Below are 15,323 nucleotides of genomic sequence, written 5' to 3' on the forward strand. Positions count from 1 at the left end.
CTATCTATCTATCTATCTATCTATCTATCTATCTATCTATCTATCTACTTTGTACAAGAAACTTGTCCAGATGACATGATTTAAACTTTTTTGTATGTAATAAAAAAATGCACGTTTTAGAAATACTACTAAATCAGGTCTCTCTTGTAAATGAGTCCTCGAGGCTCAATGGGATTACCTGTCTAAATAAAGGTTGAATGAAAATTTCAGTACTGCAAAATACTGCCGCACAAGGTCAAATCCAATCATTTAATAATGAGTAAAATACACATGTATTGATCTAGTAATAGTTAAATAATTGCTAAGGTGAGTACTGTCAGCCATGAAAATTATCCCTAACCCAAGATAGTTTATTAAAAGTTAAGTTTGATACTGAAATAGACAATATAGCATTAATAATTAATGCTATACTGCACTCCCCAATCACTGGTTAGAGAGGTGGGCCTGTGATCCGAAGATCGCCGGTTCACCCCCGGCCCGGACAACATCAAAACTGTGGGTTGTGTAGGTGAAGCCATGGGTGAAGCACCCACACTTGCTCCCACCCTCATTCGCCCCACTCTGGGCCCATGAGCAAAGCCCTTAACCCCACATCTGCTCCCTAAACAGGACTCTCTTGAAAATGAGTTCTCGTGGCTCAATGAGACTACCTGGATTAAATACAGGGTAAATAAAAAAAATAAAAAAAAGTTATAACACAATAAATATTTTCACGATTTGTGAAGCCTGCTCATTTTTTTTTAACAAAATCACGCAAACATGTAAACTTCAAAAATTATGCGTGGAATTTTCTTCAGAAGAAATACTCAAAATTTGAACAATTTTTCTAATGAAAGCAAGGGAAAAACAAACAGTCACTGGACTACAATATCCAGAATTCCACAATGACGGCAAGTCGAAGGGCTCACGTTGGCCGACGTTGTTGCTTCTCCGGTCTATGGCACGCGGCTAGCTGTGTGTAGTGCAGGTGTTTTGCATAAGGGAGTTTCTTTCTGCTTTAGCGCCAACGGTGTGACCGAAGCTACCTGAAGTCATGACTGACCAGGTGGCTGCCACGTGCGATCAGCTGATCAAAGCAGTGGTTATGATAATGGACGCAGAAACAATCCAAAATTTACGAACGGAGGCCTTAAAGGTAGCTACGTTTCCTGTTTTGCTAGTTAGCTTAAAGTTAGCATGTCATTATATCGCTGCTTTATAGTGATGGAAGCATTATCTGCTATGTAGCTACATAGATTATCACTATTATTCCGTAATATCTTCGTTAAAGCAGTTTAGAAATATTTATTTAATGTTCGGTTATAAAAAAAAAAACTCCCGAGTAGTACGTTAGCTCATTCATTAACCGCTACCTGATGCCTTGACACGTGAAACGCACATTAGGTTAACAACGAGCGTTATTAGTTTAACACTTTAACGTTTAGTGTATTAGGCTGCCTGCAAAATAACACGTTTTAATCTTCTGAACAGTTTTGTGAAGAGTTTAAAGAGACGAGCATCCTCTGTGTCCCATGTGGCCTACAATTAGCTGACAAAACCCAGCCAGCTGTGGTGAGACACTTTGGTTTGCAAATACTGGAGCATGTCATCAAGTGAGTGGAGCACATGTGACCTAAAAATAAAACTTAAAACCAACAAAAGCTGCATATTTTTCATATGTCTAAATATGTATTGCAGATTCAGATGGAACAACATGCAACAAGAAGAGAAAGTCCAGTTAAAGGATTGTGCCATGCAGCTACTATCAAATGTAGGTGTGAGAGTAAAAGAGTGGTAACACAAAGGCTGTGCATTGAGCTTGTTTTTGATTTCTGTCCCTTTCACTGGGTCTTCACAGGGTACTCGTCCTATCCTGGAGGAAGAGAGTCATGTCAAAGATGCCCTGTCTCGAATCACAGTGGAAATGATCAAGAGAGAATGGCCTCAAAATTGGCCAGATATGCTTAAAGAGATGGAAGCTCTCTCCAGCCAGGGGGTGAGTAGCGTGTACGGTGCCGGAAGTGTTGCTTTTTTCCTAAACTTGTGTGGATTCAATTTGAATAGGGTTACGTAATGGCTAGCAAGCAAATGTATTCCTGTGGAGGATTTCTAAATTTTCATATGATCTCATCATACAAATTTGGCCAAAGTACAACAGATGTCCTCATGTCTGATTTAGTTTTCAGTGTCATTCAGGTTTTCTTGACTTTTTTTCAAGCAAAACCCCCAAGAAATTTGACTTCCTTTATTTTTGGACTGCCTTTTTGAAACATTTGTGCTATAGTAAAATAAAACTTGTTTGCTGTAGGAGGCACAGACAGAACTTGTCATGATGATCCTTTTGAGGCTGGCAGAAGATGTTATCACCTTCCAGACGTTGCCCACCCAGCGACGCCGAGACATTCAGCAGACGCTCACCCAAAACATGGATAGTATCTTCAGTTTTATAATGGCCATTCTGCAAATTCATGTTGAGGACTATTGCAAAGTGGTCAGTGGGAGCTTTACACCTTTATTTCAATTTATTCAAGTTCATTTCCCTTCCAACTAAGGACTTATTTCTTGTTTTTTGTTTGTTTGCCACCAGAAACAAATACCTGGACATGAACTTCAGGTGAAAAAAACAATTCATCCCTGCTGTAAAGTAAACGTAGTTACCGGTACATTAATTGTTCTGGTCTTACTGTTGTTGACCTTTTGTCTCCAAATACAGGCAAGAGCTCACTGTCGAGTTGCTGTCGCTACACTTAATACTCTGGCAGGCTACATAGATTGGGTTTCTTTGTTGCACATCACCTCTGGAAACTGTAAGCTGCTGGAGATGTTGTGTCTTCTGCTGAGTGAACCGGATTTGCAGCTAGAAGCTTCAGAGTGTCTGCTCATTGCTTTGAGTCGCAAGGTGAGTTGTAACTAGACATCACATGATGTCTAGTGTCACAAATTAGTGTTTCGGACCAGCAGTTCTATTTATTAGGCCTGTTCTAGCACCTTTTTTCTTATGCTGGTTGTGTGAAGGGAAGTCTTTTTGCTCTCTCTCTCTCTTAAGTTAAGTAACTTTACAGGTCTAACCCATCAAAAGTCTGATTTAGAAAATCTTAAGCCATCAATTTGTCAGTGGTAATGTTTTTCCCCTTATGTGTTCATACCATTAAAAGTTGAAATCATACTAATAATCACAGTAAATTGCGTTAAACACAACAGTTCATAAGAAGTCGTGTCTAACTTTATGTTGCTTCAGGGAAAACTGGAGGAGAGGAAGCCGTTCATGCTGCTGTTTGATGATGTGGCAATTAACTTCATCCTCTCTGCAGCCCAGTGAGTGCCTCCAGTATTACTTTGCGTTAATGTCACAACAGTTATTTAAGAGTTTCCGTCTTTTTACAGATCAGCAGATTGTCTCGCAATATCTCCAAGTTCCCTAGAATCACAGTAAGTTGTGCCAGGTTTCATTGTGATTTGTAAGAGATGTTTGTTTATCATGTTTACTAGCCTCATCTGGCTTGTCTTCGTTATTTTAAACACTTTCAGGGGAGTGGAGGTGGTGGAACGGCGGTACATTTTTCTGAAGAGGCTCTGTCAGGTTTTGTGTGCCCTGGGATTCCAGCTCTGCTCATTAGTGGTGAGTTTATTATCCCCATGTGTTCGTGTCATCTTTGACCCCTCGGACATGTGAAATTGGAGACATTGTTGCTGTTTAGGCTCTCTTTATGACTGAATGGTGGAAAATCTCTCCATAGGGTTCAAATGTGAAAGCTGAAACTCCTGCAAATCTCTGCAAGTACATAGATGCCTTATTTGCCTTCACTATGCATTCCAGTGTGGTGAGATACTTCTAACTCTTTGTACTGGACTTGTCATTTCTCATTTAAACTTTCATCGTACATTTTCTGAATAACATTGAGTAGTATATGTTGTGCATGAATTAATTTTCTTCTCTTTTCTTCAGTTTTTAAAATCCTGCACTGTTCCAATCTGGACAACTTTGTTCAAACATGAGACTCTGTCAAAAGTCACAGTCGTCGTAGAAATGGCCATGAAATACCTCAAAGCTTCAATGAGCTTTCTTATTAGGGTGAGACACTGGTTATATCAGTAATTATTTGTGGAGTGAATGGGGAAAACAAACTTCTAGTTTTATTTATCTTTTCAGTCTGGCTTCCCTTCTCGAAATGACAGCCCAAGCTGTGGGTACTCTCGAATGGACTTTGACAATGATCAAGACTTCAACTTGTTCTTTACATGTACGTGTTACTGACTCAGATTACCATCTTTCAGGATAAATGCTGCTGATGTAATGGTGTTTTATTTTTTTCTATTTAAAGCTTATCGATCGCAGCAGGGGGATGTTGTGAGGTGTATAAGTCGCATCCTTCCACTAGAGGCTTTCCGGACAGCAGCAGACGTTCTTCGGTTTCAGATTGCCAGTCCAATTGATCCTGGAGACGCCACATGCAAGTGTTAAATCTCATTCTTGACAGTTTTAGAAACGTGTGCTCATCCACACTAAAAAAAAAAAAAAAGTCACTTTGATTTGATTTATTGTGACTTCAAAAATGTTAAAGACAATAACACAGAGTCAAAATGGATTTTTTTTTTACTTAACATTAATTTTCTTTGCATCACATTAACTTTGCTTCTCATTTTGCATTTGTCCAGCTAAGACTGCAGAGGGCATGTGTTCTCTGCTGTCTCCATCAGTCATTCAGTGGGACGCAGCAACAGTCTTTATGGAGGCTGTCATGTCTCAGATCATTAAAAATCTGGAGGAGGAGGTGATGAAATACCAGAAGCAAAGCACAATATTAAAACAAATGAATGGTGGGATTTATATAAACATGTCTTCTCTTGCCTCATGCTGTGTAGAAGCTGCCGATTGATGAGAGTATGGCGCTGCTGCAGGTCATACTGAACTACGAAACCAGAGATCCGCTCATCCTGTACTGCGTGCTCAGCAACCTCTTTGCCCTCTTCCCATTTGTCGTGCACAGACCACAGTTCGTGCCACAAGTCCTCTCCAAGGTTGGATCAAACTCAATAATTAATACAGTAGTCCCTCGTTTATCGCGGGGGATCCGTACTCTGAAGACCTGCGATAAGTAAAAAAACGCCAATTAGGAATAGTAGTACAAGTAGTAAGTAGTAGTTTATTTTAGCATTTATATAGATGCATATATTAAGGCATTTTAAACACTTCCCACACTCTTGTAATATTGTAAACAATGTTTCTAAACTCTAAATGCTCTAAAAGAGCACAGAATGTCATGATTTCAGCTCCCTGCCTCCTCTGCTCTTTGCTACCTGCAAGCGCTCTTGGCCATGCCCACTTCTCCGTTGCACGGTGAACAGCTGATCAGCTGCAGTTTATCCTGCAGTGTGGGCTGCACAAAAGTGCAGCAGGTGCTAAATAATTTATTTTAAGTAAAAAATTCATGTCGATCGTGTGGCTCCTCCATCAGTCAGACAATTGTGTGTCATGTCCATTCTTATTTTGAAAAACCGCGATAGAGCGAGTCCGCGATAAACGAACCGCAAAGTAACAAGGGACTACTGTACAAGCATTTCTTATAAAGCATATCGTTTTTTAAAAATGTCAATGTTTTGACATTGTTTTGTAAATCTAATTGTTTTGTGTTTGTGGCAAAAATTTAAAATGCTCTACAAACCGAGTTCTTTGACTGACTGCTGTTGTTTTTGCTCCACAGCTGACTAAAGTTATTACATTTGAAACTACAGTGAAAGAGAGGGTAAGTTTTTTTTCCTTTTCGAGTTGAATATTGTGACTTTTCTTCATACCTTGTCCAAAATTAAAGAAAAATAATGTTTGTTTTCAGGCATCTTGGACTCGAGCTGTGAAGAATGTGAGGAGACATGCCTGCTCTTCAATCATAAGAATTTGCAAAGACTACCCACAGCAGCTCTTGGTAAAAGCCTTTTTATCCTCATTTAATTAAATTGTAATTGGATATTGGGAACATGACAGACACACAATCAACCATTCTTATCCAGCAAAGTCCATGCTCAATAATCCAGGTATACAATCCAACTATTTTCAGTTGGGTCATCTGGACAGTTGCTTTTTTTTATGATGAAACATTTCACCTTCCATCCAGAAGGCTTCATCAGTCAAGGAAACACACAACACAAAACTGATTCTTCCCCCAACAGCTTACTCGAAAGTGGAAACCAGTTATGTTGGTGCTAAGATGGTCTCTTTGGCACGCCCCTCCTCCGGTGCCGGCCCTCTTCCTTGTCGTCAGTCATGTCCAACATGTTTATTGTTTTACGGAGGTCTGGGATCTCAATGATCGTTTCTGGGAGGTCCATTCTTATTATTCCGGACAGTTCCTTTAAACTCTATATCGATGTTGGTAAGTCCCCACGTGACTTTTATGAGAAGGATAGCTCCTGGCTACCTGCCTGATCCAAGAGCCCTTTCGTGGCTCCTATAATTTCCCCAGGTGAATTTATTTACATCCTCATTTTACAAAACCCCCTCCATGGTCTGTATGTAGAAAAAGGCCTTCATCAACTTTTTTCCTAAGCCAGCCCCTTTCTGACCACGTTTTTGGGATATCAGATCTCCTCGTACCTCTCTTCTAATAAGGACAGCCCCCGGGTGCCGATTGTAGTCCCTTCGTGACTCCCAGTGAGATCCCAGACCTCTGAACTCTCAAAAGAGAGATGATAGTCCCGAACTATCTGCCTAAACGGAGCCCCCGGCTCACCAAAACATTGTCGAGGTCCCAGACCTCCCAGAAACGATCACTGAGATCCCATACCTCCCTAAAACAATAAACATGTTGAGTCAAACAATGCTAGGCTCCCAGATCCTCCAAAAATAATAATAATAAACATAATCTTCTAGGGGTGCATCGATAAATCGGCCGGCCAATTTATCGGCTCTGATTTCCTTAATTTTGGGAGATCGGAGATCAGCCGATACACGAGAAACCGATTTTACCGATTTTTTTTTTCTTTCTTCTAATTTTAACAACAATTGTCTAAACTTCATTTATATTTCAGAGCACCACCTCATGGCCAGTTAAAACAAGTTTGTATTGTTCAAGGGTATGTTTTTCAATAAATTAAGATTGGAAAGTTGAAGGTGTATTGTGACCTTACAACACCTGACAGTGTTGCTTATAAAACAAAATCGGAATCGGCAGGTCAGACTTTTTAGAAATCTGTGATCGGCCAGAAAACTGCACCCCTATAATCTTCTTACCTCCTTCGTGCGGCTGCACTCTCTGTTCGACACCCATCACCCCCCCACACACACACACACACACACACAGCTCTGGCCTCCCTAAACTTTGCAATTCGTACTGGAGGACTTTTAGTTCAGGAGATTTATTCTCCCCCATGCACGGTTTCAGATCCAAGCCTGGAGGTTCGAGTAGATGTTGGGGCCGGCACTCGAAGGACCAAAACTGTTGGATAAAATAAATGTCCTTTCATCATCTACTTACTGAAAATAAGCCACACTGAGGACACAAGAAGATTTTATCCGGTTTACTACTTGCAGGGGCAGCGTTCACACACAGGCTCACACAGATGTTGCATTGAAGCTCCTGTCGTGAGGTCTGCCACGGACGGTACAAAGAAGTGCCTTTTCTAATGCTTAGACACTGATGACCTCGGTCTGTCAGCTTACAGACTCTGAGAAGGCCTTGGAGTTTATCGGGTGTGCAGGCTCTGCACTTGCAGGCTCCTCTCTGAGCAGAAAACACTCTCTAACTCACACACATTAATTTAACATCAGTTACTGATAAACATCCATGACCTTTACCTAAATTCCCTTGACAGCATATTGAGTGACTTGTGAATTGTTTTGTTCTTTCTTCCACAGCCTTTCTTCGACTTGCTCTACAACGATGTAAAAATGCTGTTTTCAGGCAACATTGTGCTGACTTACCTGGAGAAATGTTCAATGATCGAAGCTCTGGTGCTCCTCTGCAACCAGTTTAAAGACTTTGAGAAGCAAAAGGCGTTTATAGACAAACTGGTGGCTCCAATGATCACAGAGTGGACCTCAGAGGAGATGAAGAGGTGTGTGACAGTATATTTTTTTTTCTTCTCATTAGATTGTATGCGTTGTGTTTAAACATTATGACGGATGGCCTTGTCTTTTGCTGGTTTTTCAGTGTGATTTGGCACCCTGTCAAGTTTCTGTCCTTTGTTGGAGCCGATCAAGTGGTCACTGAGAAAAGTGACACGGATGCAGCCAGCCTGAACAGATGGCGAGTAAGTCCATCCTAAAAATGTGTAGACGGTGATTTGAGACCGCCGCAGTAGGTTAGTGGTGGCGGTCTTGCTTGCATCAGGAAGGGCATTTGGTGTAAAACAACCATTTCATGCAAGTTCATTCGCTGTGACGACTCTTAATGAAGGGAGCGGCTGAAAGAAGTTTATTTCGATCTGATTTGAACTGTGATGATTTGGTTTTTTTTATTGTTTTGACTCATGAACAGTGTTAAGCTAATGACAGCTAAAAGTTATTTTGTTGTAGCTTTGTTGAAAATAAGGCCTCGATCGTCAGAATGCAAAAAGCACGATGTTTTATTTTTTATGGTTTTATTTCCAAATACATTAGGCTTTTGTTTCCACTGACAGTGATCACTGCAGTCCTAATTCACTTTTTAGTTTTATGATTCGGTATTCACGCTGCAGCTGAAAAAACAAGCTACCTCCTATATTTCCAATTTCCCAGCAAACGGTGTGGAACTTGGTGCAGTTTGTACATCCCAGCTGTGGATTTAACCCCCACTGCATGCTCTGTGCGTACGGCTTCCATGTGTGAAGGACGTCATCCTTTTATTTTAAATAGCTTTATTGTGGCTGTTGGCAAGTAATAAAAATGTAAACCTGCTCGTTGGGATGAAAAAAGATGATTTGATTGGTTGAGATTAAGGTAGCTGTTTTGTATTTATGTTCATCTAAGATGTCTAAACAGAGATGGTTCATGAGAATACTAAAGCCATACTAAATATTATTATTATTAAATCAATAGATTTTATCTTCAGTTACTCGGTGTCTAAAGTTGTTTAGTGCATCAGGAACGAAAACTTGCAAGAAAAACTAAATTTACTCCCTGAATTTAAAATAAATGCTTTTACAGTTTTTCATCTTTGTTTTTTAAGCTTCTTTTTAATAAACAGCTTTTTTATTATGTCAGTCTGTTAAAGGTTTGTATTAGAACGATAAGATAACTCTTTTTTTTTTCCTCTGCTAGTTGAGCTTCTGCCTGTTCGCCATGCTGGCGGTGGTGAGGCGTTCACGCTGGCCTGCAGATCTAGAAGAAGCCAAAGCTGGGGGCTTTGTGGTGGGTTACACCCCTGCTGGAGCCCCCATCCACAGAAACCCCTGCACCGCACAGTTCCTGGCCTTTTTTCCCAACCTACTGGCTCTAGCAAGGTACGTCTCCTCACTACTTTTATTTTAACGTCACTGCAGTGGATTTGTAATAAAACAATCCAAGTTGTGGAAACGGTCTGAAATTAATTCATCGTTTTTGTTTTTCTTTACCCTCTGGAAGCTGAAAATGTATTTTTTTTTCTATGATTACCAACTTTCCTATTTATTTTAATAATGTACAGAAGTAAAATGTCGAAACCTGACTGGTTTCAAAGATGCTCTCGAACATTATTGCTATGACTGGTCCCAATAAGTCCTGTTCATTTCTGCACTGCAGGACTCAAAACTCTTTGTTCACACCAGAAAACTTGGCTCGTCTCAGTGAGACTTTCACCAGAGCCTTCGATGTGATGGAAGGAGAAAAGAACATGATTCTCAGTAAGAAGAGCTTTTTGCATTTGCTTTATTTCCCCTCTATAGTGAGCAGTCATTAATATATTACAGTTCAACTATCTCATCGTTTTTTTTTTTTTAAATTTTCCAGGTCTTTTTAAGCATCCTCTGGATATTTACGGCACTCCTGTGCAAAAAAGCAGTCTTGAACACATGCAGGGATTTTTCAGCTCATTATACGAAAGCTGGTGTTTATTTTTATTTTATTTTCTGCAATATTGCCCGTTTTTCACTTCATTTCTATACTTTATCAGTCTTAATTTCGCCTCCCTCTTTGCTCTTTTTACTCCTGCAGCTTCCACAACCTGGGCGCTGCAGCCGCAGCCCTGCAGCAGGACTTCTACGCTATTGACAAGTTGTGTGAAGGAATAACGGGGTCTGTTTTTTCCTCCCTCGATCACTTAACTGACCACAGACTTCGCCCCATGCTTCATATCCATTTTACTGTGTTTTGTAATCATTAGCTTTTTCTATTTTCCTGTCTCAATGTTTGCAAAGTGCGTATTTTGTTTATGCAGTCTTTTTCTCAGACTCCTTCAGGCTTGTGCTATTTAAAATAAAAATATTTTTTTTCTGTAAAGTGGTTTGCCTTAACAAGTGTGCACGACTGTTTGTGAAGCCGATTGTGATCTCCTGTCCTCCAGAGTTCTATGAAAGCCTACTGTGCCCTCTGTTGGGTCCTCTGTTCTCCTACATGTTGCAGGTCAGTTCCAGTCTCTCTTTATTTTGGATTTGCTCAGCCACATTGGTCAGGGTTCCCACCCAGCAACTCAAAATGACTTTCAGTCATACAAATTCAGGGAATTTGAAGAACAACATTTTCAAAAATCTTGGAAAATCCAGGGACTTTGAACACTGAACTGCTGATTAAAAGATGATCTTGAAGTGTCTAGTATCACTGAGTCCATGTTCTGCTTTCAGTGAAAATGTATCTGTACTGACTGGCTCTTGTGGCTTTTTAGGTTTTTATGTTGTACAATATAATTAATTATGAGGATTTTTTTCCGTATGCACGTACTGTATGGTTAAACTATATTTATATATGTGAACCTAAGACACTACATTCTGAGTGTTTTGTGTGACTGAAATCGCTCCTGGAATTTCAGGATTTACTCCAGAATTTTGTTTTCATGAAATGTTGGGAACCTTGTTAGTTTATCTTTTGTTCTTCTGCTTTATATTACAGAGACTTAACTCCAGGTGGCAAGTGATCAGCCAGAGAACATCTATAAAGTAAGCTGCTTGTAAAGTATTTGTATCTCATTTGTTTAATTTATATGAAAACTGAATATTTAAGGTCAAATACCAGAAAATCTAAATGCTGCACACAGTCTTTAACAAATCTCAGTAATTAGATGATTCTTTATTTATGAATGAAGTTTGTGGCGTTACTGATGACCTTGTTTTTTAATTTCTTATTTTATTTTCCATAGTGAAGATGAGGAGGAGCAGGAGCTCTGTCAGGACAGTCAGGTGACACAGGAGATGTTGGAAGAGGAGATTTTACGTCTTCTCACCAGGGAGGTTTTGGATCTTCTCGGTAAGCAGCTCCTTTCAATCATTTTTATTCAGTTCATTTACAGCATTCAGATGAGAGACAGTTTTTTAATAAAGCAGTCCTTAATTTCCACCCCCCACACACGCACACAATTAGAAAAGACATGGATTCGCATCACGTGTATGTTGATACATCCGTTGATTACGCTCTTGTTTGACTTGGGGACATTAAGATTTATAAAGTGTTGTCCTTAAAGAAAACTGGCGGGAAACACTTCACATCTTCACTTTGTGACCGGACAAGTTTCATCTAGTTCTTTTGAATTGGTCAGTTAACCTTGGTGTCCTAGATTTTACAACTATAGGCGTCTCACACCTCATGCAATGATAAAATGTGCATTTGTGTTTAAGATCAGATCCTTGGAGAAGTATGCCACAAAGAAGGTGTTTCCATATTGTGAAGCGATACTAGAAAGAACGATTATTTTATTTTAAGGAGACATTTTCAACGGCTGTTTCTTTTTTGGGGGCCAGCTGTGGCTGAGTGGTTGGAGCAGTCGTCCTCCAATGCAAGAGTTGGGGGTTCGAATCCACCAGCAGTCATATGCCGAAGTGTCCCTGGGCAAGACACTGAACCCCTCATTGCCTCTGATGTGTGTCTCATCAGTGTATGAATGTGATAAAGCTCTGATTAGTCTCTAACATGATTTGTTTGATTAGCTGTGATAAGATGTAGTAGAGTGCTGTATGAATGTGTGTTTGGAGTAGGCCTGTCACGATAACAAATTTTGCTGGGCGATTGTCTCAGAAATCATTGCGATAAACGATAATTAGTAATTATTGTCAAATTTAAGAAGAAATGTTGGTTAATTTTTGTGTGTAGTACCTTTTTTGACCACTGGATGGCAGTATAAGACAGTTTGAACCGAAGGATGGATAGTGAGGGAGAGAGCAGTGCTCTAAAAAAAAAAATAGGAGGGAGGTCCCTTGATGTGACATGAACCGTCTCTCTTTCCTTTTTTCGGTTCTCAAAATGGTGGACGCTCGGTGTAGTTTGAGCCCTTTAGCATAGCATTTTCATACAAAGCTTTTAATAAAAATAAATTTTAAAAATCACAAAACAAGTTCTCAGCTTCTTTTTGCAGAAAAAAACAACTTTTTACACCAAGGCACGGATTTCAACTGTGAATTTTGGAGATTCAACAAGACAGTTTTTTTCCTGAAGTCGGCCTGTTAGCTTAGTTCTTAGCTTAGCTTTGTTATCTTCGTTAGCTTAGCTGCTTTTAATGATCCAAAAACACAATTTTAGACTGTTAAAATAGACTTTAAAGAGAAAGGGAGGGGTCAGTGAAGAGCACCGGAGTTGAGACTTTTGTCATCCAGTGTCTTCAGTAGAACGAGAGACATGAAGAAATGATAAAGCTGATAAACGAAGGTTAATAATTTTCATTAATCATGCGATTAATTGATTTATTGTTTATCGCGACAGGCCTAGTTTGGAGGTAAATGAAGGCACAGATTGTGTTGTAAAGTGCTTTGAATATGTTAATTAGAAAGAAATATGCTATACAAGTCCATTTACCTTTTTTTTTGACAGTGGATTAGGTGCAGCCTAGAGTTAATCTTCTTCTCTTTTAGTTATCAGTTGTATTTCCAAAAAAGTGCCTGAACCTGCAGCAAATAAAGAGGAAATTGATGGTAAGAGTATAATCAAACTTTACTTTTTTCTGTCTCTCTCATGTCTAAAATGAAGTTTTATTTTATACATATATTTTTAATGTCTTTTTGCAGAAGAAGAGATGATGATGATGGATTCAGCACAGTTGGGGTCTTCTCCGCAGCACACAGAGGAGCTGACTGAGTTTGGAAAATGTCTGATCAAAGATGAGGTCAGTCTGAGACGCAGCCTTTGAAGAACAACATTTTAAAAGCTGTGTTTAAACCAAATTTTTCCTCTTCCTCCTCTCTCAGAACACCTACATGTCTCTATTGACGCTTGCTTTCACCTCACTGTCATGGAAGGATGCCACTAATTGTCATCGCACTGCTTCCATAGCCTGCTGGACGCTTCTGCGTCAGGTAACACACACAGTACATGTTTATATCTTCCATGTTGGTTCCCTTTCAACTAAAGTGGGATTATTTTTAAATTTGAGACGCATCAAAACCTCAAAAAGAGCAAAACTCAGAGCTTTGACACGTAACCTGTTCTTTCCAGATCTAAAATGCCACAAAATCATTTGTCTCCTCTGAAGAAGCAAATTTTAAAATGTGGAACTCCCAAGTGATATTATTTATTTTTATGTTCAGCCTAAATTTTGCTCCTCACCTGTAGATTTTATCAGCAACCCATGTAGATAAACAGTGAAGTATGTGGGTTGATTTTATTAGTGATTTCAGTCATTTTAAATAAATTCTGCTAATGGAATAATTAGGGTGGATTAGGGTTTTCAGAGTTTAATCCGTGTGCTTAAAGTAATATTTTCCTCATGTAAAGTAATTTTAGTATTTTGACTATTTTTGATACGTTTTCATCCTAAATGTACTTTTTGCTTTACTAAATAAGTTGTTTGTCTACTGTTTCTTGAAAAATGACTGAAAACTGCACTGAATTTCTACGTTCATGCTCTCTTTAGGTTGTAGATGGAAACCTTCTTCCTGACGCGGTCACATGGTTTTATACCAGCGTTCTCAAAGGACTTTATATTCACGGTCAGCATGACATCTGCAATGCCACCCTCTCTAATCTGGCCTTGCTCATCTATGAAAACCTGGTGAGGAAAATTACAACAAAAAAATCTCCTTTTGTGTGTATTTGTTTCTTCTTTTAATCATACTTCTGCGTGTGCAACAAAAAATAGATAATGTCAAAGTCTCCTCTGTCATGTCTGTCAGGAGGTTTCAACAAGAGAAAAATCAGAAAGTTGTGCATTAGATCAGATTACATAAACAAAGATGAAATCAGTAAGATTTTTAAAAAGATTTAACTCCAATTACTATAATAATTGTAATCATTTTAAGATTCAATTTGTCATCTAGCGCTGGTTTTCAGAGGATTTATAAATTGTTCTAATGGTATTCCAAATCAGGAGTTTTCTGTTGATCTTGTGTAAGTGCTGAATTTGCATCCGTCTGCGTTTAGCGGCCTCGCTACTTGGAGCTGAGGACGGTGATGACCCAGATCCCAAACATCCATGTTGACTCTCTGGACCTGTTCGACCAAAGGCTCCTAGATCCCAGGGGCATTAAGTTTGGAGATAAGAAAAAGAAGGACCAGTTCAAGAAGCTCATTGCAGGAATTGTTGGGGTAATGCCTCATTTAACCACTAGAGAGCAGTGCTGTACTTGTATTTAATTTATCTCTCCCCCGCCCCGCACCCTTACAGTGTGATTCTGTCTGTGCTGTAAATCTCAGCAGCAGAAAATGTGCCTCAGCCCGACAGAGCTGAACAGTCTAGAGAAAATCTCAGCTGTATCTTTGAATAACCTCTCTTCTCCCTGTCCTCCCACCACTAACAGAAAGCTCTGGGCCAGCAGTTCAGGAAGGAGGTTCACATCCGCAACCTTCCATCGCTCTTTAAAAGGCCGAAGCCAGACAAGGATGTAGCGGAGACTGAATCGCTGGGCCTCGCCGCGCTCTTCGCCCCTGAGAATGATGCCATGTAGGAACAAGTGGACTTTGTACGGACTGCAAACGGACTTGTGCTTACAAACTCCAAATTCAGCGCGACGCCCATCGAATCTCTCGAACCTTATTTTTCAGTAGTTTCTTCAAACTGACAAACCACAAATCTGTTCACCAGCCCCACGTCCGGAGCAGTTCAACACTCTGTATACTTTGTGAATCACCTTGTGTACTCCGCTCCCTTCTGTATACAATGTAAGAACTGGAAAAAGTCTCTGCTATCAGGCTGTTGTAGGAAAAGAACATGCAAAACAAAAGTATTCGTTTACTCAAACGTGGTTTCTTTGTTGTATGAATGGGCTACAACTACACACACACACACACACACACACACACACACACACACACACACACA

The 15,323-nt window shown here is 39.7% G+C and overlaps 1 protein-coding gene across 1 annotated transcript; it reads left to right on the forward strand.

The window, feature by feature from the left end:
* Positions 1–927: 927 nt before the first annotated feature.
* LOC119418545 (exportin-5) lies at positions 928–15,312 on the forward strand. Its single transcript, XM_037685862.1, has 33 exons — positions 928–1,135; positions 1,471–1,592; positions 1,678–1,750; positions 1,838–1,975; positions 2,288–2,470; positions 2,567–2,593; positions 2,693–2,878; positions 3,218–3,294; positions 3,364–3,408; positions 3,508–3,598; positions 3,717–3,800; positions 3,926–4,051; positions 4,130–4,220; positions 4,302–4,430; positions 4,636–4,751; positions 4,843–4,998; positions 5,682–5,723; positions 5,811–5,900; positions 7,829–8,028; positions 8,124–8,223; positions 9,212–9,393; positions 9,671–9,771; positions 9,878–9,974; positions 10,082–10,218; positions 10,392–10,489; positions 10,973–11,019; positions 11,220–11,326; positions 12,922–12,981; positions 13,075–13,172; positions 13,255–13,362; positions 13,920–14,057; positions 14,426–14,590; positions 14,803–15,312. Exons 1-33 carry the CDS (start codon positions 1,034–1,036, stop codon positions 14,947–14,949), a joined length of 3,663 nt encoding a protein of 1,220 aa, XP_037541790.1. The 5' UTR covers positions 928–1,033; the 3' UTR covers positions 14,950–15,312.
* The last annotated feature ends 11 nt before the right edge of the window (positions 15,313–15,323 follow it).

This window comes from Nematolebias whitei, chromosome 1, assembly GCF_014905685.2.
Source record: "Nematolebias whitei isolate Nwh7 chromosome 1, NemWhi1, whole genome shotgun sequence".
Classification (NCBI taxonomy): Eukaryota; Metazoa; Chordata; class Actinopteri; order Cyprinodontiformes; family Rivulidae; genus Nematolebias; species Nematolebias whitei.

Coding starts and splice junctions, on each gene's coding strand:
- LOC119418545 (XM_037685862.1), top strand. CDS start 1,034: ATGACTGACCAGGTGGCTGCCACGTGCGATCAGCTGATCAAAGCAGTG. Junction 8,029..8,123: donor ACCTCAGAGGAGATGAAGAG/GTGTGTGACAGT, acceptor CTGGTTTTTCAG/TGTGATTTGGCACCCTGTCA. Junction 13,363..13,919: donor GCTGGACGCTTCTGCGTCAG/GTAACACACACA, acceptor TGCTCTCTTTAG/GTTGTAGATGGAAACCTTCT.